The 26485-nt window shown below is 46.9% G+C and overlaps 3 protein-coding genes; 1 reads left to right on the top strand and 2 right to left on the bottom strand.

Moving 5' to 3' along the window:
- Nucleotides 1-7552: 7552 nt before the first annotated feature.
- GSTUM_00008419001 (uncharacterized protein) lies at nt 7553-9868 on the top strand. XM_002840027.2 has 4 exons: nt 7553-7634; nt 7685-8410; nt 8473-8843; nt 8895-9868. Exons 2-4 carry the CDS (start codon nt 8035-8037, stop codon nt 9381-9383), a joined length of 1236 nt encoding a protein of 411 aa, XP_002840073.1. The 5' UTR covers nt 7553-7634; nt 7685-8034; the 3' UTR covers nt 9384-9868.
- A 7139-nt stretch (nt 9869-17007) lies between these two features.
- Nucleotides 17008-18451, bottom strand: GSTUM_00008418001 (uncharacterized protein). XM_002840026.2 has 3 exons: nt 17853-18451; nt 17427-17790; nt 17008-17349 (listed from the first exon to the last, which is right to left on the bottom strand). Exons 1-3 carry the CDS (start codon nt 18383-18385, stop codon nt 17227-17229), a joined length of 1020 nt encoding a protein of 339 aa, XP_002840072.1. The 5' UTR covers nt 18386-18451; the 3' UTR covers nt 17008-17226.
- Nucleotides 18452-22008: 3557 nt separating this feature from the next.
- GSTUM_00008417001 (uncharacterized protein) lies at nt 22009-25951 on the bottom strand (the record flags this gene model as incomplete). XM_002840025.2 has 4 exons in its annotated part: nt 22009-23289; nt 23349-23714; nt 23799-23913; nt 25929-25951. 4 exons carry the CDS (start codon nt 25949-25951, stop codon nt 22105-22107), a joined length of 1689 nt encoding a protein of 562 aa, XP_002840071.1. The 3' UTR covers nt 22009-22104.
- Nucleotides 25952-26485: the final 534 nt, after the last annotated feature.

The raw sequence follows: 26485 nt of genomic DNA, 5'->3' as shown, positions 1-26485 counted from the left end.
GGGCCTCCCAGGAAATGGCAAGGCCGGCGGCATTACACAGCAGGCAGTTCACTAACTCACAGATGAACTATGGAACAACAGACAAGGAAGCTCTTGCTGTGATTGATGCTCTCGCTACTTTCAATCACATCCTGATAGGCAATACCTTCACTATTGTTACCGACCACCAACCCCTCACTAATCTTAAAACAGAAAGAATACCTGGAAGAAGAAGAACAAGATGGATAGGCGAGATCAGCAAATACGATACAAAAATCATCTATACCCGTGGAAGAACGAACTATTTAGCTGATGCTCTCTCCCGCCTATATGAGAATCAAGACATCGCAGACCCCCTTCTTGTTCACGACCACACAAGACAAAGCGAGGACAGCCCTGACGACACCTCCTATGAACAAGAGCCATCGATGGCTACTGCCAGCTCTGCCGCTCCCTCCAATCCTTTCTCATACACCATGTACAGTGCTGCCGGAACAGAACGAGGAAAGGACATTGATGAAGAATGGCAAGACAATTGCACGCTCAGCAGCACACCTCCTCACGAACTTGAACAAAGCAGACTCCAGTGGTCCCACTGTTATTACAACTCCTGCCCTTTTCACCAGACTGAGATTAAGTTCGGCAACAGATACCAACGACCGTACTATATGCCTGCTGACGATTCCAAAAACACCAGCTTCGACACCGTAGAAGGGGCAGAAGAGATAATCAATGAAGATGAATCGACCCAACCTCCTCATACCCTTAATCCTGTCCCAACACGATACCAAGGTCTTGAAGAACTCGAACAAGCAGCAGCCTACGTGGATGCAATATCCTATTTACACCCCCCACAGTCAGCCCCGCCATCCTCACCTCCCATAATCGATTCACGACCACTATATGGTGGACCCTTACGAGTATATAACAATGAAACCATTGTCTCGGTCATACCCCCTACTATTCACGACCATCGGCGTCCACTCTACGAAACGTTAGAGGAAGAGGAAGCCCCTATCGAAACAATAAGAGGATCCCTAATCGAGGATGAACGAGATGTTAGATTGACCACAGAGGAATTAACCTCCACTTTCTGAAGCCAAATGATAGCAGGATACCGCCATGACCCAATTTACTTCAAAGCCATGGATAGCTCCAGGCATGGAGACCTCGCCCCCTACAATATATCAAATGGAGTGGTCTATACCAGCACCGGTTATGGTGAACACTACCTATACATACCAAAGGGCCATATGTTCAATGGAATAACTATTAGGGAATATGTTATTACTAAAATCCACAACAAAGAATACCATAGTGCGGATCGCAACCTCCAATATGCCTCAGAATATGTTTACTGGCCTGAAATGCGAAAGGACCTCCGAGATTTTGTCAGGCAATCCCCCTCTGTCAGGCAAATAAGGAGCGAACGCAACTTCCTGAAGGGAAAGCTCAGACCCTCCAACTACCATGTGAAATATTTGAATCCTATGCCATCGATTTTGCAGGACCATTTAACAAGTCCGCCGGATATGACACCATCTTGGTAGCTGTGGATCGATTCTCTGAATACACCTGGTTAATACCAATGAAGGTTACCGATTCCTCCAAAGACACCTGGAATAAGCTCCAACAATACTTGTTTACCCCCCACGGGTACCCCTTATCTATTGTCAGTGATGCTGATCCCCGCTTTACTGCCAGATTCTGGAAGCAAACCTTGACCTCCCTCGGAATAAACCACATTATGGCTACCGCAGGACACCATGAGACTAATGGCCAAGCAGAACGAAAAATCCGCCAGGTTAAGACCGGAATTAGAAACATGATCAATGAACGACAAACCAACTGGGAACCAGCACTTGTCGAATTCGCTTCATATATCAATGCCGGATTTTCATATACCTTGGGGATGTCGCCATACAAGTCAGTTTTTGGCCACCAATACCCTCTCCTACCTACAACTCTATTCAAGAACTCCTCAGTCCCTGCCTCCGATGACCACTTAAACCGCCATCAAGCGATTCGGAATGACGCTTTCCAAGCTGTTAAGGCTGCCCAATTCCGAAGCACCACTACCGCTCAGAAGCGACAACGCAAACATGTCCCTATTTCTCCAGGTGACATGCTCATGCTACATGGAAACATGTTCATCACCAATATTGGACGCAGCAAGAAACTGCAACCCTGATGGCGAGGACCTTTTAAGGTCTTATCCTCTGACGAACATACAGAGAACTACACTGTTCAGATGGATGGACGCACGTACCGCTGCAATACTGCAGTATTCCACGCCTCTGCTATCAAACGATTCCACCCAAATGACGACTCTAAGTTCCCTGGAAGAACCCACTCTCGACCCGAACCTATTATAATTGAGAAGAAAGATGAATGGGAAGTTGAAGAAATCCAAGACCAGCTCCTTTGGTATGGAAATGATCAATTCTTAGTTAAATGGAAAGGATATCCAACCAGCGAAAACAGTTGGGAACCACTGGAAGGACTAGAGCACGCTATGGATATGGTGAATGAATGGTGGAAAGACAATATGCCGAATAGATCCCTTCCCCCAACAATCAACTACATCACTATGTGCTGGACACCCGCGATGCCAGAAACTGAGCGATGGCATGCAGAACTCGAAACTAGAGATGGATTTTGGGCACCATACTTTGAATCGGAATTCGAGAGTAGCGATGAGGAGAATCAAGCTATGGAGCAGGCCCTCCACAACCTTATCTAGTCACCAATCACCATCCGAATACCATAACGATGTCAAACTATGTGGAGCTCAATGTGAGGCAGCGATAACAGATTGTTGGACTGTTCTTGAACCACGATGTTATCCAACTTGAAGAGTATTTCGAAATCCTCTGGATTGACTACTGTCCTGATTGCGATCATGCTTGGGTTGATGTACAGCACGAATCTGGTATTCGTGACTACTGTGATTTAGATTTCTTCGAGTCTAAATGTTTCCTTAGAGTTTCCTCTTGTCCCTGGTGTGACACTTACGATGAAGAATTTTTAGCGGAAACTGAAGCCTTTAGTTTCTCAGACTCCGCTTTTGATGATTATTAGGTTTTGTTTGTTTAAACAGTTATTTTGTTTTGGGGAATGTAACTGGTACGGGTACATGGTTATTGGTTTTGTTTTATGTTTTGTTTTAAGTATCGCTTTGATACTTGCTTAGTTTTAAGTATCGTTTGATACTTGGTTTTGTTTTATGTTTTGTTTTAAGTATCGCTTTGATACTTGGTTAGTTTTAAGTATCGTTTGATACTTGGTTTTGTTTTATGTTTTGTTTTAAGTATCACTTTGATACTTAAGGAGTTTTACCAAAGTGTATCGATTGATACCTTTGATTAGTTTGGTTCATGTTAAGACATGAACAGATTTGTGTATTTAATGACCGCCTGTTTCTATGATAGAAAGGGCAGACTTCGACAGACAGTATTTCAATATACTTGGTTGAACGGTTACTTCTTTGTTCCTCAGTACACCCTCGAGGCCTCCTTTAGTTCTTAGCTCTCACCTCCTCTCTGGAAGAGCAGGCCACCTACCAACTATCATATCCTTTATCGTTAACGTGATTAGCACCCTGCGAACACGTTACATTACGGGTAAGCCTTGCGCATATCATTTATATTTCGCTCATGACCTCGTTATAAGGCTATAGGTTTCACGCATATGACTCAGTCGAGTCATAAGACTTGTTTATTGTGTTATGATTGGTTTATGAGTTTTTGCACATGACCTCGCTATGAGGTTATGGGTTTTGAGCAGGTAACCACTTTGGTTACATGACTAGTTTATTATAATTTGGTTTCGCACATGTGACCACTTTGGGTCGCATGACTATGGACGGGAAGAATACTATATAAGGAGGCCGATGGGGCCGAGGAGGATAGGTTCTTCACGCTTTGTTCTAAGTACTTTTCCTACTTATTACTTTAACAAATATAAAACACCTTTACAATCTTTATCTTTATTTCAACATTATCATTATGCCAAGGCAAGTTCTACACGAAGAAGAGTTAGAGAAAGCTTATAATAGGCATCTCCGATAGAAGACAGAGGTCTTGTACTATTGGTAACGTAGGGGGAGGCCTAGTGCTATTATAAGATGAAGAAAAGAGAAGAAAGAGAAGAGAAGTATCATTCCCCCTCGCCAAGAACTAACCATCCAAGGAGGGATCGTTACACATATTTGCTATAGTGTTCTCCAAGTTGTTTCAAATCATGTTAAGTTTGCTTTCCTTATCGATCGCCCATCTTGTAAATCATTCTGCTGTTATATAGTGCAAGTCAGAGATTCCCCATACCTCTCGGAGTCTCTCCCCACAGTTTCTTAGCAGGATAATGTAGAGGGTAGCATCATCAAATTCTGCCTCGTATTCCAATAGTCAGCATTCGTTCCAATATGCCAAAAAGGTCTGTTTTCCTTGTTGGAGTTTCTCCAGCTTCCATCTTGCTGTCTCCTTAGTGTTGCAATCTCCCAATTGTTCAAAGAGTGTCACCTTGAATTCCTCATACATGACCCATTCTTTCTGCTTCCTTCCATCTTAGAAGGGCATTATCCATTGTCCCGCGAGTCCTCTAAGTAGAGATTCCGCATAGGGAATCTTAATCTCATTATTGCATTCTCCATATCCCTTGACGGCAAAATACCTTTCGCATTGTGTCAGGAATATTCTAGATTATCTTCTGCTTCTTCATACGTGTCGAGTTCTTTTACTTTTGGTCGTTGGATATTTCCTTGTCCTGTGTTTCGTGTTGCTACCAGAAATGCCTGAAACTGATTCTCAGTCATTCCAAGTATTCTAGTGCCTGGTGCCAGGGCAGCCAGGGCCAGTGGCACAGGTACCTCTGATCCCGACATTCTCTCGGGTCATGGGGTTTCTGCAGGTGAGCTATTAACTAGTAATCCCTTCTCTGGGGTTACTGGGCTTGCTGCCCTTGAGGGCTCTGCTGAAACGTGATCTAGGGTGTCGCTAAATCCTCCTAAGTTAAGGTTTTAATTGTTGATATTGATATCTTCTTCCCTATCTGGGTTGAAGGATGCTATCTTGTATTGTTTAGTATCGCACTAGGTGATGCTTTATAATGTAAGAATCCCTCCTTGGATTGTTAGTTCTTGGCAATGGGGAATGATACTTCTCTCCTTCTTCTGTTTCTTTCCTTAGTCTTACGATAGCACTAGGCCTCTGCCTATGTTACCGATAGTACAAGACTTTTGTCTTCTATCTGGAACGCCTATTATAAGCTTTCTCTAACTCTTCTTTCGTGAAGAGCTTTCCTCAGCGTAACAATAACGGTTGCGATAATAATAAAGATTGTAAAGGTGTTTGATATTTATTAAAGTAATAAGTAGGAAAAGTACTTAGAACAAAGCTTGAAGAACCTATCCTCCTTGGCCACATAGGCCTCCTTATATAGTGTTCTTCCCGCCCGTAGTCATATGACCTAAAGTGGTCACATGTGCGAAACAAAATCATAACAAACTAGTCATGTGACCAAAGTGGTCACATGCTCAAAATCCATGACCTCATAGCAAAATCATATGCGAAAACTTATAAACCAATCATAACGCAATAAACAAGTTATATGACTCGACTGAGTCATATGGCTGAAACCCATGACCTCATAATGAGGTCATGTGCAAAACATAAATCATATACGCAAGGCATACCCGCAAGGCACACTCACAAGGCATACTCGCTAGGCGCTCGTCTCATGACTTATAATTGAATCATGTGCGAAGTATAACATAATAAGTCATATGTCCCAATTGAGTCATATGCATGAAACAATAATATACCTATAATTCATAATCATGAGTCATGTGAAAACCTTTTCCGTGCCAAGCCATGTTCATGACAGTGCATGTGGTTGTCATTACCAATGATTTTCCTCTTTTGAATCGTGGTTAATTTTGTCCAAGCATAATACAATAAATTTCTGAACCAAAATCGAATTCAGAAGGGTGACTTGAAATCTTTAGTGGAACCTTTTACTCTGTATCTAGTACTTGTATTGGTAGAAAAATTCAACTATTCATTAACTTTAAAAACCAAATTCTCCACTACTGCCAGGAGTTAGATGCTGGCAGGGGTGAGCCACGCACAGTATGAACATACTATAGTACTTTTAAGCAGGCTGGTTGTACTTGTAGATCCTCTTTCTCCCACAAAGCTGAGCTGGGGAAATTTTGAGAGTATTTGTTATAACACTGGCAGTTATTTCTTTTGTTTTAGTGTCTATTGGTGGTTTTTTCCTTTTCTGCCTGCCGCCTTTCCCGTATTGAGGGAGGATGTGTGGTTGGCTCTGGATTAGAGGAACTGTAGGATTGGAAGGCATTGAACATAGTTGGAATACCTTTCTTTGTTAGTGCTTTGGGCCTTTATACCATAACTTACGTTGAATGCAGCGGATGAGTCCCAGTCTTGTGTACCTGAATCAATCCACGGACTTAAAAAATACAGCCCGAGCAGTAGCAAGGAGGAGTAATGTGGTCTCGAGACTGTACTAATACTTGCCTGTACTGTACGAGTACTTACCTGTACTGTACACAACTACTTCCGCTTGTACGATCGTACCCGTACAGTTGAGTGCCATGGTGAGGTACCGGTATGCCTGCTCGATCTCGGCGCCTTGTCGCCCGCCGAGAGAGGTGCATATATGGATGAGCGATGGCGAGGCGTTCCGGCATGACATTGTATGGGCTTGACTTGGAGGGTGTATTACCATAGCTTAAGTTAGCCTTTATCACCAAACGCCACACGCAGCAACCACCTCATGGTCGGCTTGGTAGACTACTATGTTTCCAGTGTTGTACTGTACTCGAGCACTGTACTCGAGTACCGGTATGCGGTTATCGTGAACCTTCCAGCTTTCCTTCCCCTTCCCCTTCCCTTCTCCCATCGCTCGTTCATAGTACTTGTACTAGAGCCTCCAACACGACAACTGAGGGAAACGCCATTTGTGACGACTCGTATCGTACAGTACAATATCCCGAACTTTGTCTCACTCATATCGTACAAGTGCTACAGAGCGTTTACCCTACCGGTCCTTACAGTAGGGCAATATCCTTGGCATGGTAGGAGAAACCTTAAACTAGAGGGCCGGGTATTTTTGCTTAGTAATATATCCTTGTTGGTTCCTAATGCGGCAGGCAGTTATCCATCAGTTAATTCTGCTTTATTGGCAATTTAAATACCCAGTGACTGGGTATTACATTGAGTGATAGTCCACCTAATTTTGAACCCTATAGCTCGCTCAAAGGGTTGTCTTTTCAAGATAACTTTCTGTTAGATTCTCCGCCATGTTTTTCTGTGATATTATCATATCGAAGAATGGAGAGGAAACTAGGGTAAGGGTTGTTTTTGAAGAGCCATAGTAATTTAAATTGGGCATTTTCTCAGGTTCAGAGTGCCCTGGTTAAAGAGTTCTCACAACCGTGCTGGTATTTTCTTACACGGGTCGCACGGAGGTGAACCATAAGGCCCCCCCTCCCCCTTCTACAGTAGCACCACCAGCGCTCCTCGCCCCTCCTTCCCTCACTCCTTCCATACTCGTCCTTGCCCTTCTTCATCCACTCTCTCTCTCACTCTCCAGCCTTGAAAAAAAAGAATTAACTTGTGAGCACTGACACGGTACTCGCCTGATCCCTGGTGTCTCGTGTTGTTTCTTATTGCTACGATAGGCCGGTTCAACGGCGACTGAGTGAGCGCAACGAAACGCTGGTACGTGCCCTATTGTGCTGGTACTCGAGCACTTGCCATCCCTGTGAGCACCGTGCAACAACCCATCGTGCCCTCACCTCCCCTCACACAGCGAACGTACCTAGGTAACCACAAGCTGCGCTCTTTCATCCTCATCGCCTGCAGTCAAAAATTCTCTACGGGTGTTAGTTCAACTCAATCCGAGTTGGTCAATCGACTCAACTCAACCCGGCCCCCGTTTTCTCCCCGTCTTATTATTATTGTTTCGGAAAACGGAAACGCGATTTAAACACGCGAAAAAAAAAACATTTTTTGATACACAAGTTCCACCATGCCGCCAAAACGCAAGCGAGGTGGAGGGGTTAGTGAGAACGCGGTGGAGTCGCCGGAGGAACAACAGAGCGAGCCATCGGTCAACAATAATCCGCCCCTAATAGTATCGGACTGCCCCTTCACGGTTGAGTACAAGGCGGCCACTCCAGCAGCAAAGAAGAAGAAGAAGAAGAAGGGTGGCGCTGCTAGCGCTGGTGGTAGCCATGCGCCACGGCAAGCGAAGAGGTACACCAAGTCCGGAGTTCCAATTAATCCAGTGGGAGCGTCGCGGAAGCATCAGGAGATTGATAGGGAGGTACCGTTTGATTCTACACTTTATGCTATCAAGCCAAGGAAGCAATGGGATCAGTTAACAAAGTATCGGAGTTTTGTCGGTACGTTCTTTCAATTCCCTCTCCTTGCACTTGATGGCTAACGCATTATTATATACATGAAGTCGGGACCGAAAATTTCGCCCTAAACGAGTACATCTTCGTAAATCATAGCAACATCCCCCATGGCACGGACCTGGGCGCCTCAGATGACAAGAAATTCTGGGTGGCTCGCGTGCTGGAGATCCGTGCGATTGATGAGTCCCATGTATACTTGCGCGTGTACTGGCTCTACTGGCCAGAGGAGCTGCCCGGTGGGAGACAACCCTACCACGGGGCGAAGGAGATCATCGCTAGCAACCATATGGAGATCATAGATGCTATGACTGTTAGTGGCAGGGCGACTGTCAAGCATTGGATGGAATTGGACGAGGAGGAGGATCTGCCGGATCTCTTCTGGAGGCAGAAGTTTGATTACCCTACTCAGATGCTTATGGTACCTCCACCTTTTTAATATGCGAAAGCGGGGCTGATAGTGGTGATGTAGGAAGTCAGAGAACACTGCAAATGTCGTGGCTACTACAATCCCGATAAAATTATGTACGCCTGTACCTCGTGCAAAATATGGCTCCACGAAGAGTGCCTGATAGCGGACATCAAGAAGAAACTTTACAAAGGAATAACCGAAGGCCCGCCCTCCCCTACCAACGACAGCCAAGAAGAGGAAGACTCGGAAGAGGAAGACGAAAGCATCACTGCCGCAAACAGAAACCGGGGAAACAAACGCACTTCCGCAGCTGTAGCCACTGCCTCGAATTCAAAACCCCAGACCCCAAAATCCTCCAACGCAAGGGGGAAGAACGCAGTGGCGGGGAGCGAAAAGGAAGACTTTTTCCAAGTGATTATTCGTCCGGAGGTCAACGGACCTGTGATAGCCGCTGTTAGGGATCTCAGGAATAGGAAGGAGTGGAGTGAAAGAGGGGGCAAGTGGGAGGAGGGGGTCGGATGTTTGGGATGCGGGAGTGTTATCTCTTGAGGTGGTTGTATTTGCCTAGGGATACCGGAGTTGGGGGTGTATAGCTCTCCTCTACTTGGCTTTTTCGTTAGGCATTTCGGTCATACTTGATTGGGGTTTGTGGATTTGTGAGTCGGTTTGTTGGCAGTTGGAGTGTGTACTCTGGCTTTTGCTCCTCTTTTCTGATTTTACTTTGTCATTCGGATTTCTTCTATTCGATGGCTGGATTTGCTTGCTTCCTTATTTAATCAATTCATCTTCCCTCTAGCCCCCCGCCCTGTCTCTGCATCACATCAAGCGAGCAGGTGGACATCCTCATATCTTTTTCCCCGCAGTAATCTCGGGTTGCGATGGCGCGTTTGCCATCACACGTTTGGTGTTTCCACTTGCTGGCTGTATCTACTGTGCAGTATTTTTTCTTCTGTGTGAACTTGCTTCCTGTCATTGATAACTACGATAACCTGAATTATCGTTAAAATATACATGGAAAACTGATAGGATGCGCGCCAAAACAACAACAGGGGAATGGAATGGCCGTGTTGATATTTCGACCAATGTCTGCTGTGGGTGGGAGGTTTATTTTGTAAAGTTTTATGCTCTCACTATCCAAGTCTATGATGGTATTTCGTCTTTGGGAGATACCACTTTTGTTTCGAGCCCCCATACTTTCAAAACCCCTCGCGGTTCTATCCGAGCGGTCAATTCAATATCACCCAGTTGCCATCATACTCCCAAATCGTTCATCCATGGCTCTCTGCTCGACCACGAAGGGGGTTTCTTGTAAACACTTCAGCAATAAAGCAAAAATATGTTTTGTGGTGGCCAAAAACCCAGAGTTTGCGCTGTGCAAATCGATCCACAGTGCGATCAAAGTGGTGAGGATGTAGGCCGAGGAAGCTACCCAACATTGCCTAGGATTATTTTAACTTCTCCGTGGACGTGCATTCTATCAAAAACGGGTCATTCTGTCACCCTGCCTTTATTTTGGTTGGCATCATATCAGTTTTCCCAAACGTATAACACCATCACAGCGGAAGTCGTCTTGTCTTATCCAACATGGCCCCGTGCGGTACCGCCAAAAAGTCTCGAGGGGGGGGGGGGAACCGCTCTGTTTAGGGTTAAGCTTTTTGCTTTACGATCAGTTTCTTTGTGTTGTCTCCCTAACGCTATTGTTTATCGCGACTACCGGCATTGTATCCATTGTATCACTCGCTGCTGCGCCGCCGAACGCAGAGTCCTAAGGCTCCGGTACTATCGGATTTTTTTTTTTTCTTTCCCCTTCCCAATTGTGGGGTGGCTGGTCTGGGGTGGCGGTGCTGTTAGTGATGTGAGGGTGTGAGGTGCATGGTTCTCAAGAGATATTATGAACGATTGAGTTAGTGTTTATTTCGTGTTGTTTGGGGGTGTGGGAAAAGGGGGAACGGTGTGCCCGGGATGACCAGGAGACATCATCCTGCTAGAGAAATTCTCACTTCAGTGCCGATACTCATAAAAACCTTGTTGCCTATTGATTTACACAAACTATTTTTCAGGAGGTGTAGGATTCACGTTACTTTGCTAGGGGCGCTCTAGCTTTACCGGTATTCCCTATGTATGCTCCAGGAAGTGCTGTGGAGTTGGCGGTGAGCATGAGCAAGAAACTCGATCCCAAGATCAGTGTGTCCTTCAAGAGGGTAATTGACCAGTATCTAAATCCCCCGCAAGGTATTCCTAACGTTTTGAAAACGTCTCTTAAGAGTCCGGTGGATTCCAGATTGCGTGTTTTGTAAACAATTATCCGTGCTCTAGCATTCAAGAGTCGTGTTGGGCAAGTATCATACTAGTCCCCGTGTGTTTTATAATAATATTATTATCATATATAAAGAAAACATGAACCATTCGGACCTCATTTACACATGAGTGATTAGTTATGGCGGCACAACTAATTTGTATCACCCTCGAAAAAACCTGACGCAGCGCACCGGGCGAGGTTATCACAAGCCATGAGTGGCGTAGTACTGGTACTCCCCTGTCATTGGAATCAACGGTGTACGAGTACGGTGCCAGCCCAAACCCGCCTTACTCTCGGCCAAACCTACATTTTCCCATCACTGGCACCCTAGCGGCAATTTCTCCCCTAGGTATGGGGAGGTCCCGTCGTTTCCAATAGGGATCGATGTCTACTATATCTCCCGCTCTTGAGGATGTATGTCCTCCTATAACATAACCAGAGAGCCCTAATATGGGCTCGGACGAAAAAGTCGAAATCTACTTCCGGGAGGATAAGTATTTGTGAGCGAAGCGAACAAATACCTAGCTAGCACAGCGGGTAGGATGTCGAGAACCAGCTAATCCATAACTTGTGCTCCCGGCAGGAGCTCGGTCAGGAATTCAATCCCTACCTCGTGATGAGTTTGATGTTGAGCGATTCACCCGGTGGTGCAGGGGAGCTAATAACCTTTGCCTTGTGGAGGACTGGGAGGTTGGAGGGGTTGAAGGACATGAGCCTTCTGTAAGAGCCGGCTGGTTAAGGACCTTTCGGACGCCATGACTCCCATTGAGATCCTGGATGGGATTGCTTTTTCTTTCTATCTATGATGTTAGGAATTGTGTTTCTGCTCCCACAAAAAAAACCTCCGCTACTAGTGAGTGACACTGTGTGACTGCATACGTCACTCCCCTGTCCATATGCCTATGATACCTCTATGCTTTCCCTCCTTTTCTCTTTCATCTGAACTGTCTGTTTTGTGATTAGCCAATACCTCAATATCAATCCCACGTTTGCTCATATAGTCTCTCCCTTTGGAGCCGCTCAACAGATGGCTCTCCCGTACTAGATGAATCCTGCTAAATAGTCAGTTTTATCTCCTGGGAATCAATTGCAAGTTGCCTCACATCCTTGATTTCATAGAATGGATTAGAGTAGCTATTTTTCTTCTTCTTTCCTCTCCTTAATTTAGAGGAACAATAGGGAGAGAATGGCAGTACTGCAGTGGTGTTGGGATGTTATGGGTAGCACCGCGTGATACTGTGTGACTCAAGCCGGTCGCGTTATCCATTACTGCTGGGTTTGAGTTTCGTTTTTTTTTTTTTTTTAAGTTACATGTGGAGCTCCCTCGGTCACTCGGGAACTGGACTGTTGGCTCATCGGGCGGATCACCAACGGAGGAGTTCGGTTTAATCCACATTTCTTTTTGACGGGAAGGGCCTCGAGACAAAAGTTATCATCCTCAGAGTTCCCACCGGGGTTTGGAGATGAGAGTGGTGAGGACGCGGGGGATACAGAGGATGGATAACGGAGTTCAAACATACCTGTGATCGGGTGAATAATACTTGCTATGTTCCAGTTTGGCTTACCTCTGTACTACTGGAAGCTCCGGGGTTCTCCACTTTTTGTCTACTCTGCTCGACTACCTTCGAGCCAGGGCAATGCAAATGTAGCATCTCGATGGGAACCGGCACATCCAATGCTTCATGAGATCAAGGTGGTGGGCAGTGACTAATGGGGGTCGGGAAAATTCATCACTGATAAAAATGACGGGGGTGTTTGGTTCCCGGAGCGGTTCTCGGAAGTCGATATCGATTAAAGGGAACTGCTCTATATATAATTTTTTAACATCTTGTGCTGAATCGGTTTTAGTCATTCCGTTGTGGAGCTATGAGTCATGTGACAGCTTTCGAGGTTATGCTCCTGCGATTTTGGAAGTATTTCTAAAATCACCGGTAGGGTGGATACCAAAGAGGTATGACACCAAAAAATGGATAAGCTAGTAATTACGATTTTGGGGATGAAATGGGATGCACACTGACATCCCTTCCTCCATACATGCAACATGGACATTGCCGCGGCCCTCCTCCAGCCTAGGTCTTTCCACCGTCCACTGCCCAGAGAAGCCCTCTCTACCATCAATTCCACCAACCATTAGCATCTCCCAATAACCCGAAAATGTGCAAGAAGGAAAACTCGCCACGCCAGCCAAATTTCCCACTTCCCCTTGTGATCAACCCGCACTTCAAATCACATCCTGGAAAACCGGCTGGAGTACTGTACAGTGTACGGCAGGCCACTCCCGTCAGCCAGCTCATCACCACTGTCTGAGTTTGTCTTCACACTTAACGCCAGGCCAGTGGGCAGCCTTCCCGATCGGGCATCCCAGTGGGGCGATTCTTGGACTTCCCGGTCCAGCATGAGCAGTTTTATTTTCATGCCGTCGGTGCGTCATTGGTACCCGCTGCTGGGCACAGGAGGGGGGACAGGATGGAGCACTTTGAAGATTTGAGCGTGGTGGTGGGGACTTCGAAGATCATGTATGTCTTTACCCCGTCGCTGGAGGAGCCACTATTGGGTTGTAGTTGCGCGGAGTGTTGGGTGCCCTGGGAGGTGTCTGGGGTAGATTGCCTGTTGAGATAATGAATGGGGGGGAGAGGGTTTTGGCTCATCGCGGGGATGGGGGGGGGTTAGTAGTAGAAGTGGAAACGTGTGCATTGCTGTGAATGTCTGTCCATCCTGAATTCTCTCCGTTTGGAGGGCTTGATTGGGCGGGTGGGAAGATGTGCACTATTTTGACTCAACTGGTACTATATCTTTATATGTACACTTTATCAGACATCGTACTGTTCAGTTCGTATGGTTTTCCTTCTTGCTCGTATGATATTGCTCGTTATTAATATCGCCGAGCCCGGTTCACCTGCAAAATCCAGCTCCTTCGGGGTATGACACAGAGAAGAAGAAAAATCATTCGGACGAGTGTAGCCTTTGCTGGTGTTAGCCTTCTAGTCCTCCGTGGGTGCCATGCCAACGGATGTTGGGTTGGTGGTAGCTTCTGGGGCGGGGTGGGGAGGAATCGCTGGTTAAAGTAGTCTTGAGGTTCGGCCTCGTCTGCAAGGATATATTGCTCTACATTCCAACCCCCGGTGGTCTAGTGAGCAGAAATAATGGTTCATAGGGGCTCTACAAGTTATGTGGACTAAAGGATCTTGGGAGGAGGAGTCGGAATTAGAAGTTGATCAATGCTTGCTAAATTTGCTATTATTTCGGGGAATAATTTGTCTTGCTTCCGGTAGATGAAGATTCCTAGAGCAAAGAGGGAGAGAGAGTAGTGACCCACTGAATTTCCCACATCTATTGGACCGCGCAGTAGCATTCTCTCGCCCAACAAGCGGTCGCGCTTCCAGCATTTCTGTCCATCCAGGACGGGTCCGGGCGACAAATGATGAGACCGCCCTATCTCTGGACGGAGCGGATAGGGCGACGGCAGTCGACTCCGAGGTGGCCAATGCACCTGGTGAGACACAAACCAGCACCAGGACGAGTTAAACAAAATGGAGTGATATGGGTATCCACAAATGAAAACCCAGTGCTAGCGTAGTCTGACTGGACGAATATGGAGAGGAGAAGAGAAGTAACGAGAGGACGGAGAAGGTAAAAAAAAAAAAGAGTTGGAAAATTGCACTCGTATCACACCATCTTGTGAACACTGACGTAGGATCACCACCGACACGGAATAGAAGTTTACTGTACGAGTACGGGTATGGATAGTTGCTCTGATTTCTGGTGCTCTTCTTGGCGAATGACCACCAACTCTACTATATATTAGACTGCTCGTACTCGTAGGGGTGAGAGAGACAAACCGGACCATGTGATATCATAGTGAAAAAAGACTTGATTTGAAGATTTGTGAGCAGTAGCAGTAGCAGTAGCAGTAGCAGCAGTACACATCATTGCAGTATTGAAATCTGTGGGGGGGTGGGGTGGGGGAGGATCCCAACCTGCTTATCGTAGTTCCTTATCTTAACGAGAAACAATGATCGAATTCCTAAATCGTCCCCCTCCGGAAAAAGCCATCTGGCGAAATCCGATCAGCTTTCTCGATACTCGTACAGCCATCTACTCGAGTATCTACTGCACTGGGGACCCATGCACACGGCTGTAGCCAAAACTCCGGGGCAAAAGGGAATCTAGCCTCACCAGTATCCCGGGCCATCCGAGTGCTGCTGCGCATGTCATAAAATTATTATCATATCATACCTTTTTCTAGCACGACGAAGACTGTAGTAGCCCGCTATCTACGACGACCAAACCTCCCGCCCCCCCTCCCCCAGAGGACTCCACACGCGCACTCTCTATCACAACTAGCTACTATGATATGACACCTCAGTTGAGAAACAGTTGTTTGATTGATCCACACAACATTTACCTAAAACCAAGACCGACCCCGCTCCTTCCCAATAGTGATAATAATAATAGCCCTTCGGTACCAAGAGTCCCCCTCCAACCTTAGCCTACCCGAGACGGGCCGCGGAGGTATAACAGGGAAGGAAGAAGGGAAGGCAGTCAGTCGAGAACTGACAAAGTATCATAAATAAACTGCATTTCATCCTCCCCCGATGCATCCGAAAGGCAAGAAAAGCGAGGGAAAAAAGAAATGTCCCAGTCGCGGTTACACGAAACCTCCCATTCCCCAATATTTTCCCACCGACTTTCAAGATGGAAAAAGTGCCTCGGGAAGGCATTAGATTCTCGGGATGCTGGGGGCGGTGTCGAACTTCCCCGATCTGCAAGGGTGTTAGGGGGGGGGGAGGGACTTGTGTGTCGCGTCGGCATCATTCCTCATCACTCGCCAAACAATTTTTGATGTGCAGAAAGGGCTTAAGTAAGCGAGGAGAGATAATTGAGCGAATTATGTGATTGCCCCAAGTTAGTTAGACTCTTACCGGTAGGTATCATAACTGCACTCATCCTCCGCCTTAAATTTATCATACTCGACTACTTCACCCAACCAACAACTTTCCCCTCGCACGTCTTCAGATCCCACCACCCCCACCATAAGTTACTTCCTCTAAGGTAACTCGAGTATAAGCGGTATGGGACCCCACTATGTGCTTCCAAGACATATAACCATGCGGCACTTATCCGGCAACGAAAACTTTGCAAAAGGGAAGAAAAGCGAGTTCGAGTCCCGCCCTCCATTGGTCTCTCGACATTTCCCAGAGTGGAAGAATCGGGCTTTTTAACTGTACTTGTACCGTACAAGTAACGAGTTATGTACTCGAGTACTCGTACTGGGGGGGGGGCTTACGGTAACACACCGGCACAAAATTCGATCAAAAGCAAAGAAGAAAGAAGAAAAAAAAAAAAGCTCGCGCGCGGGGTTTGGATTCTCCATTACAACACGAAAGCCATAGTACTCGAATAGTACGATTTCGAAGGGGTTTATGTCGGTAGATTCCGGCAGGCTGGCTTTCTTTTCCTGCGCACGCGACGAATACGGCACCGGTGACAAAGTACAAGTGCTGTACTTGGTACGCCGTGGTGGCCGAGAAGTATACTTGACCTGCCGGTACAGTACTCGAGCACAGCTCAGGCAGTCTCAGCTCGACACATCCTAGTTCATTCTTCGCCAGCATGGTTGCTGGGACCCCCCCCTCTCTCCACGTGGAGAGCCTGATCCAAGCTTCTTTTTTTAGGAACGCCTATAACCTCCCGGGCGGCTCCCGCACAATATTTGAAAAGCAACTTCCAAAAAATTACTAATTTATAGGTATGATACGATACTTCGATCTGTTGTTGCATCCACTAGCCATTTATCTCGGAAAAAAAAAAAGAGGAAGAAGAAAAAAAGAAAAACAAGTCATAGCGGTCAATTCTTTTACAGCCTGCTCTTCATTCGTTTCCAACGCATTATCATTGATCCATTACTGAAGCCATTTTCGCACCCGTATGATCCAACATGAGTAAATAAGCAATTGAGAAAGAAAAAAGAACCCCATAGAATAGAAACCCGAATTCAGTGAGAGTATGACAGTGGAAATGACTGTGGGAAAAGGGAGGGAAAAGTGATATGAAAAGATTTTTTTCTTGGAGGGACGATGGTGTCCGTACTAATTAAACAATATAGTTCCACGCTGCCAAAAACAGTGCCACCACGATGGTCATTTGGTTGGCACGGCCGCTCGCAGCGTCGGAACTGCTAGGATAGTATGGTACTATCTTGTCAACGACAAGTAGCTATTTCCAAGAAATTAGTGCTCCAGTTCATTCTCCCTGCTGTCAAGGAAAAAGTTCAAGGTGGAAAAAAAGCGTACCTTGCCTAGAGTATGCACAACCCCGTTATTGCAAATAATATTTGACTTTATAATCGGCGAATCATTGATAAAGTACTGCCCGTACTCGAAGCGTACCTTAAGGGTGGTATTTGCAGCGGTGGTCAAAGTCTTAACATCGTCCAACACGGGCGAGTAAGCGACAAAATTGGGGACGATGTGTTGCTTGAGCGTCTTCTCGCTCTTGTCCGCCTTGGGGGTGAATACGTCGTCGGCGTAGGTGAAGACCGTGGTGTCCGGTTTATCAATTAAACCTAACAGGCCAGCCCCTGCAAGGGCATCCTGGAAGTTCTTGTAGCCGAGGGACTTGATGGAGGACGAGCAGCGTTGGGGAACATCCAGGATCCTGGGGAACTTTGTTGGTTTGGGGGATATTGACTGGAGTGGGGGAGGAGGGGGAATACATACGTATCAACAAAATGGATAATACCACAATCGAACTCGATATCTCCAGCAACGATCTTCGACTTTGCACCCAATCCTCCAAACATCGATATATCTGGAATAGATACATTGCCTCTCGCCAACAACCTTTGTGCTTGCTTCCCATCGCCTGTGCCGTCGGCAAGGGTGATATCCTGCTTCCCGGTAGTTGGGTCTACACTCTGCGATGGGATGATTTTATCCTGCGATAGGGACATTAGGTCGGCCTTGCCGTCACCACTCATGTATGCAATCTCGCGATCGCTCAGCGGCGTTTGTTGTCGTTTTGACCTCCGTAGTGGGGGCGGGGCATTGCTGCTGTGTTTATCTAAGGCATTATCTGTTGGTAGGAAGAGGGTCACTGCGCTCTTGCCCGGTGGGACGAGTGCCTCTTGGGCTTTTTGGTTACCGTCGATTTGCTGTGCGAACTGCTTTCCTAGCGATTGGCCGTCAAGGGCTTCTTTGAGGGTTTGAGCAAGGGCCGGTGTTGCGAGAAAGGCTAGTGAAAGGAACTTCATTCTGCCGTTTGCTATAAAGTTTTATTTGTTGGAGAATGAATCTGAGGCTAGAAGTGGGGATGTAGGAAAGGGAAAGACTTGACGGTGGAGAGCTGAGAAATGCTGAAAGGTTGTATGCTTTATATCTTACCATAATGCCCATCTGGCAGTCCAATATGAGTAATCCTCATGATGTCGTGCAAATCTCCATTGAGTCGCAGCACAGGGATAGGAAGCTCCCGATGCACCATCAGAGTATTTCCCTCCCCGGTCTCCACCCAATCTCCACGGTGCTGCCAAGCACAGGATGGCTTAGGAGTGTAGAAGCACTTACAAGAACAGCACAGTGACCTCTCTGTTCGTTCATGTAAAGCGAGAAGAAGAAAAATAACAGGTATTGTTTTCTTTTCCGTGCAACCCTTTTCGTGCTTGTGCTTGTACAGTGGTTGGACGGAGGTGCAGTCGGCATTCGAATGGGCGAAAGTGTGATAACCACGTTTGGGATGGGGGTGTGTATCTTTGCTTGTATTGGTTGGGGGGGTTTTTACCAAATCGGGAGGGTTTATTAGATTTCAGTGCAAATTGCACGACCGGTGCTGTCGTCGAGCGTGGTGCTGTGCCCGACAGTGTTGTACTCGAGTAGTGCTCCCGGTACTTAATACTTAGTAAGTGGCCTGTGCGTAACTTAGAGGTGTAATTGCTCCTCTATAAACTGCAAGCCCATGTTCGTTCGGGATTCTCGAACCCGTAGAATCATGAGTGATGATACTTGCTTGGGTGCAATCACCACTGCTTTACTCCGGTACCGGTACATTCTGACCATGTGCGATGCCCACCACCAACAACGGGGGGGGCGGTTGCACTGTACTGTACTGGTACAGTTAGGCGTGGAAGCCCACTGTCTGTACTGTACAAGTACTGTACGTGCTGAGGCATCGTAACAATAACCGGTACGGTAGCAAGGTCATTATAGTACATGGAATGTCTCAGCCGCAGAAACTGATCAGTCATGGAGACCCACCCAAGGAATCGTAAACACGGCGCGCCCCACCGCTCCTGGCACAATAGGTCGGCGGGAGTGAAAAGTATCGCTTCGTCTATATTTGCCACCTTTTTGCTCCTTCGAGTATTCAGTGATTAAGAATAGTTCAGGAACTAGAGAATATGGCAATGCATGATACTCCATAGGTGTTTTCTGCTTGTCATGTCACAGCATGAGCTCACCGGCTACACTGCCTTCGGTAAAAAGATCTTAGGTTAAAAGGCTGGGAAATCTGCGCAGGTTCGGGGATAAAGTTGGTGCATTGTTTACCAATATTGCTTTTGCCAGATGCAGTGCCCCCTACGTTAGTAAGAGGGCCAGCACAACGAACTTGCGTGGAGGAGAACTTATTTCACGCTCCACTGGTACTCGAGTACGGTACTGTATCGAACTCAGGACAGCCTCTATTAATAACTAGACCAACATCATGAAAGGCCCTTTCGAGTGCAGTACCGGTATATTATAGTCCTGCCGAATGAATTGTCCCAACCATCCTTCAGTTCTTTGGTTCCTTCCCACCCGAGAGCTTAAACGGTCCCACTGTGTAAGGAGGTAACTTGTGGTATTGCACAACCACAGTCCATAGCAAGTAGACCAAACGCCGAAATAGTCCTGCGAATGATTTGAGAGGGTATGTTAAGGGTACGAGGCTCCACTCAAGTAGCTCCCAATATGACATAAAACGCCCCGCCCATTGGAGCAAACCCGGCCGCCCCCAGAAATAACTTGCATATGCAAGGCTCGGTTCTCCGTAACCTTAGTTCAACGACTCGAATTGGAACTCTCAAGGCTTATCCTTGCTGTCTCAATCTCGATCGGTGGAGGGAAATGAGGTAAGTTAAGCAGAAGCCATCAAGTCCGGAAGTTTTTGCTTTTTGTTTTGTTTTACGGGAAGGAAGTGACGGTCACACCTGAGCAAAAAGGGCTCGATATGGTGTGGGGAGCTCAGGTGGACTGACAGCTGGCAGGGAATTGTGGGTTGTTGCTCTCCCCCGTGCTCTTGGGTATGATAGGTTAGCAATTTAGTGGTTGCATTCTTCATTTGTCCTTTTCGCTGCTATACGAGTACCAAACCTGTTTGGTTGGAAGGTTCCGCTTCGGGCTTCTGGACGAAAAAAATCTCAGCCCTTCATGGCGAAATCAAGCTGATTTTGAGAGAATCTATGGATGGGATAACGAGGCCCGGGTTTTCATTGGAGTGATTGCGAGTCGTGGAATAATTCTGTACCGTATCATACACCCTTACTCTGGTATAGTTCAGAACCACTGAGGGCCCTTCAAACATCCAACAACCTCTTTTGCTTAGCCATCTAGAAGCACTCAAGGAGCCACTGGTAGGGGCTTAAAGCGCCCTAATATCACAGGAGTATTTTGAATATGAATTGGTATCATGATTCCTCCTCGCTTAAAAAGTGTGGAGTGCAACAGCCTTCCCAAAGCATGACTAGTACGAGTAGGGCACGAGAGTAAAATTGTATCATAAAAGACCGTGCAAGATTTGTTAGTTGTGAGGAAAAACGCCGAGAAACATACACCACAGCATTAGACATACTCGAGTACGGCACTTCGGGGGGAGGCCGAGGATTATTACCACAAGTACTCGAGTACAGTATCTGCAACTGGGTAACTATTTTAGCCGTGGGGAAAGGGATGCCTAGTGATCCCGGCGAGACGTAGGGATTACCCAAGTACGGTACTCGTGCTCGAGTAGACACAAGTGAGACAAGACAGTGTCTTAAGAGCTTGTCAGCCCAAAGCTGATCCGGATGCTAAAACCTTCCTGCCTATCATTCCAAAAGCGAATGAGAGGGCAGACGTGAGACAGATCATTTTAGTGAGGACTCCTCAGGCTGGGGCCCATAGTTCTCCAATCGTGCCACAGCCAGAATAAGCTGGATTCGATGGTCAGTTGCAAAACACTCCCGAGAGAAATTCAAAGAATAGAATTAACTTATTAAAAGAAGTGATGAACACAGACGTTCCATTTCCTTTTCAGCGAAGCCCCATTGCTTCATACCCTCTAAGCCTCATGCCCCCGAGCCGGTCTGCGGCCCCCCCTCCCCCGGGGGCTCAACCACCCACAAAAGTCCTCGAGCCATCGCTTACCGTACTCGATCACGTCGTTAAAAGTTGCATCCCTGACAGGGTCACCCCAAAACAAGTGACGGACATAATCTACTAGGGATGATCTCTCGGTCGGGTGGGATAAGTAACTCTTGCGCGAAGAGCAATAGGATGGAAGGATTCTGGTTCTGCTGTGAAATCTGCTGCGGTAATAATTTGCTGTAATTATTAAGTCTAATTTCCCCAGCCTGTGGGCAGGGTTTCTTTTATTTCGTGCTAAGGTACCGGTATGTTCTGTGCAATGTAGGGGCGTCATCCAGGGATGGCGATAATGAGATGGTTCGGTGGTGGATGGAAGGCAGCCGCAATTGATCATCTGGAGAAAGAAGTGGTGAGAGAGCTTTTGTGTGATTGCGTGGGGAGGAGAAGCAAGAAAGATGAGTTCAGGGGTAATGTAGTCTTACAAGTATTACTAGGACACTGCTCGGTCTAGACGGATATTGTTTGCAACGAAAACTTGAAAAACGGGATAAAACAATTTACGAGTGATTATTCATGTTATATATTTTTATAGAGATCATCTACGGGACTCGAACCATGTCCTTGAGTATATTCAATATTGAAACCTTTGGTATCACAGTACAGTCCCGCCTAAAACCTCCCCTTCATAGGGCTCGTCCCAAATCGCAACAACAAGGTCCATCCCATCCTGCGTCAACTCAAGGAAAGCGATTGCCATCTCGTCCTCAACAACCTCCATCGCGGGCAGCATATTAGTGTACGAGACATTTCTGTTCGGCGAGTAAAGCTCTCTCGCCTGCCGAGTGGCACCACCGATTTTCAGGCACGACTCCCAATCCCGCTCCATAACGCCCGGTATATCTGATGGATAGAAGCCTTGTATACGGAGCTGATAGAGCATCAGACGGGTACCTTCAAAGTCCTCATTGCGACCGGTGAAATCCATGGCGAATGATAGGCCAGTCCGGCCTTTAACTGTAAAAGGCGCAGGAAGGCCAGAGGCGGAGGCTCCTTCCGGCAGTCGGTATTCCAAGTCTGCGGTTAGCGAGGCATCTGTGGTGGACTTCGGATGGGCATCGGGGGATAATTTGTAGTAGTAAGAAGTTGCTTGTCCTGAGCGGTCCCTTAGTTCCCAGAGAGCAAGTCCGACGTCTTCGGCCTCATATCCGGGTGTGTCAAAAGCGTCTACTGGCGAGATGGCATGAGGGAAGCGGGGTACCTTGAAAGTAGTGGCTAGAATGTTCGATTCACGGGGGGCTGCTGCTTTGGTTCTTCCAACAAACCCGCTCCACTCCATTTCCTTGGAATCATCCTCAATGGTGAAGGTTTTGAAGCTGAAGAGATAGCCCCACTCCCCTGGGAATCTTCCCCAGCGGTTTGCATTGTTGTTACGTTTATCATTTCCAGCAACTACCACGTGTTGTTGGCCCTCAGATCCATGCTTCGCAGCGACAACCACGTCTGTAATCATGACTATTCCGGTTAGGGAGGCAGCCGGGACACGCCGAACCATTCTACCCGTCTCGATATCCCAAACACAAAGCATGCCACCACTGCGGGAGGCTTCTGCTCTCGAGTATGCAGCGTAATATTTTCCGGAATGATCACTCCTGATTTGGTGGGAGTAATCAATGTATGTAAATTCGAAGGTGCTGATGGTGGATATATCTGTGGCTACGATTGCGTCCTCTCCTTCGAGCGAGAGCCTGAAAAAGTTGACAACGGCAACCCAATCGGAGCGGCCGGGGTTTGTTACTCGCTCCTCAGATCTTTCAACTGCCAGAACGTCTCGGCAAACCTCAGAGACTGTCAGTAAGGTAACATCACCTTAGATTGGGAGGAGGGGATAAAGCAAACCTTGACAGCAACCGAAGTCTCCCCTTTAGCACTTATCATCACCCTCCCATTGCGTATGTGTCTTGTGTCTCCGGAAGTGTCTAGGTAAACCAGTGCTAGTTGGATGGTTGGATGATGGCGGGTTTGGGCTACAATGAGGTTCTCAGAAAATGTCCAGATGCAACCATTTCTGCGGGTTTTTGTGATTGGGATGCGAAGCTCTTGCTGAGGAAGTCCGGACTTGAGAGCAGCATAACGCTTTCCAACATGGTTAAGGACTGACGAATCAATGGAGCGTGAGGGTGTACGGATTTCGCGACAGAGTGGATAGTGAACTCGGAGTGTTGCTTGAGCAAGGGTGCTTGATGAGAATACCGGATACCAGGACTTTTTTTTTTTTTTTTGGCAGGTTCTCGTCAGTGCGATGGCTAGGAAGTGTAAAGTAACGTAGGGGGGGGGGAGGCGGTATACTTTACATACTCGCCGAGCACGAGCCACATCGGAGGGATCCAAATAAGGTACGAGGAGAAGAGCCAAATGGAGGGGCAAATGGACGGACATTTCTGGAGGCGCTGACTGCCCGCCACTGAATTATCGATGATCTGGAAGCGATTGAAACTGTGGTGTTTGTACTGAAACCGAGATATACCCACGAGCTGAACAATTACAGTACCGCTGCCGACACGCTGAAGGTGGGTTTGCTCGACTTTTATGGATAGAGCATTCTAGTCCTGCGGAATGAGGCTTAGAAGGTGGGGCAGGGAACCTCCGAAATCCTGCATTGTCCTGGTGATAACGCGTGGTGATGGCGTGGATGAGGACGCGGCTTGCACTTTCACGGGGCTTGGCTGTGCCCGAATACTGTAGCCTACCGTACCCCTGTGGCTTACTACCGCACTCGCACATCCTCTGCCCAAATTAGTTCTCCGAGTGACACTATATAGAAACTTGATGCTGTAGCATTATCCTGACAGTGTCGCCCCCTACCTTTCTCCTACCACGAGCGCTTTCTTGTCCTAAATTTAGGGAGAAGAGAGAGTAGTATGATACCCCACACTGAATCACTCCGGACTCTCAGGTATACTCGAGTAGTTTGCTCGAGTACATCTCTAGTTTGAAGCTTGATCAACCTGGACTGAAAGTGGGCGAACTAGCTGCTGATTTTGCTCGAATTCGGGGATCTTCGGACTAGATCCACGAGTATCATGCCGTGTCCTAATAATTGGTAGTAGCGCACATAATCCGTATGCAATCTGATGCCCACGCGTTAACTTATGGAGTTATGAATAGATACCCTACAGGGTACCAGGCCCTCTTTTTTGGAGCAGATGGATAAAATAATTGCTCGTGGCAAGGTTGTCGAGTATGATAGTAGTAAACACTGTATCGGTAGTCGAGAACTGGGAAACTCACCGTGAGCCGAGATGCGATCCAACTACCAGTTAAGTTACCCATCTAGGACTATGCTCGAGTAGGAGTGTATATGGTGGCTGGATCATCTTTGTTTTCCGGCATTACCGGTATTGGCTTAAGCTCGCGTACCAGGTTTTCGGCCAACCCTAGTTTTCGGCCACAACAACAACCACATTCCGCATCAAACATCGTACAGAAAATACTGCCAATCACCACCACAACATGGATACCCTGGAGAAATCAATCACTCTAGCCTTAGCAGCAATTGAGAATGGCACCTCAGAGAGAAAGGCAGCGAAAGAATATGGTATTGCGCGTACCACACTCCAAAGTCGTCGCTTGGGGGCATCGACCGCAAGCTTTGGACAGTATCATCAACAGCACCTGTCACCAGATTAAGAAAGATGTTTGTGTGACTGGATTGTAGACCAGGAGGGATGTGGATATGCCCCATCACACTCCCGGACAAGAGAAATGGCTACTCTTATCCTCCTCAATTCTGGTGACACCAAACATCTTGGAAAGAAGTAGGTTCCCCATTTCATGAAACGCAATCCATGTATCACAAGCTTAATTGGCAAGCCAATTGAGTTGGCCTGCATTCGGGGTACCCAACCGCAGTTTATTGAAGACTTTTACAAGCCGTTTGATACTAGTTGGGCTGGTCATAATACCAAGAAGAGCGATATCTGGAACATGGATGAGCATGGTATTGTATTAGGTGTTTGTACCAACTCTGTGGTATTAGGAGAGAGTGGAAAGTGCCAAACCTACATCCAATCTCCCGAAAATCATGAATGGGTATCTGTCATTGAGGCAATTAATGCCTCCAGTCATTACATCCGACCCTTAGTGATGTTTAAGGAGAAGGATTTCTAGACATCATGGTTCACCATTGAGAACATACCAGATTGGCTTGTTACTACCACTTCCAAAGGTTGGACCTCCAATGATATTGGATTATACTAGCTGCAAGAAGTGTTTCTTCCAGAAACTATCTGCACTCTTGCTGATAGCCGAACTGCATACCGTCTTCTGCTTTTGGATGGTCATGGGAGCTATGCTACGGTGGAGTTTATGTGGATTTGCAGACAGAACCAGGTTGATGTCTTATATCTCCCAGCCCACTCAAGCCATGTCCTACAACCGCTAGACCTAGATATATTCTCACCACTCAAGTCACGCTACCGTAAAGAAATAGCTGATCTCATGTTAGGAATACCAGAACCCGATACCTAGGAACCACCCTAAGTAGGGTAATCCCACTCGGAATCGGAATCTCTGATCTCCAACACCCCCCTCCAGCTCCCTTATGGGGCCTGCGTGTCATCATATATATCAATCTCAAATGCGTCCTGTGACTATATTATCACAGAATTGAAGGTGTTAGAATAATACTATATATGTCGTCGCCGTCCATCCGACTGGATCCTGTTCGCAGGATATATGAGAGGGGACCTTCGGCTAGGCCTGGGAAGTAGAACGGAGTAATTCTGTCAACTACTCAGAGAGTTACCTGGCTTGAAAGACATTACACCTTTGGCATAGGCAGTAGGTAACGGGACGATTTCACACAAAGAGATGGTATTAAATGGTAAAAGATCTCTACTAGAGACCAATACATTTACATACACCAGAAGAGTCTAGAGCTCCAAAAAACACTACCAAAGAAGCCAATGAACTTCACGGAGTGTTATAACTGGGTTTCGGAATACGTTGTAGCCATAGGGTGATTCTCAATACTA

This window comes from Tuber melanosporum (assembly GCF_000151645.1).
Source record: "Tuber melanosporum whole genome shotgun sequence assembly, scaffold_47, strain Mel28".
NCBI classification, from domain to species: Eukaryota; Fungi; Ascomycota; class Pezizomycetes; order Pezizales; family Tuberaceae; genus Tuber; species Tuber melanosporum.
The sequence above is the reverse complement of the archived record's forward strand: the minus strand, read 5'-3'. Positions and strand labels throughout refer to the sequence as shown.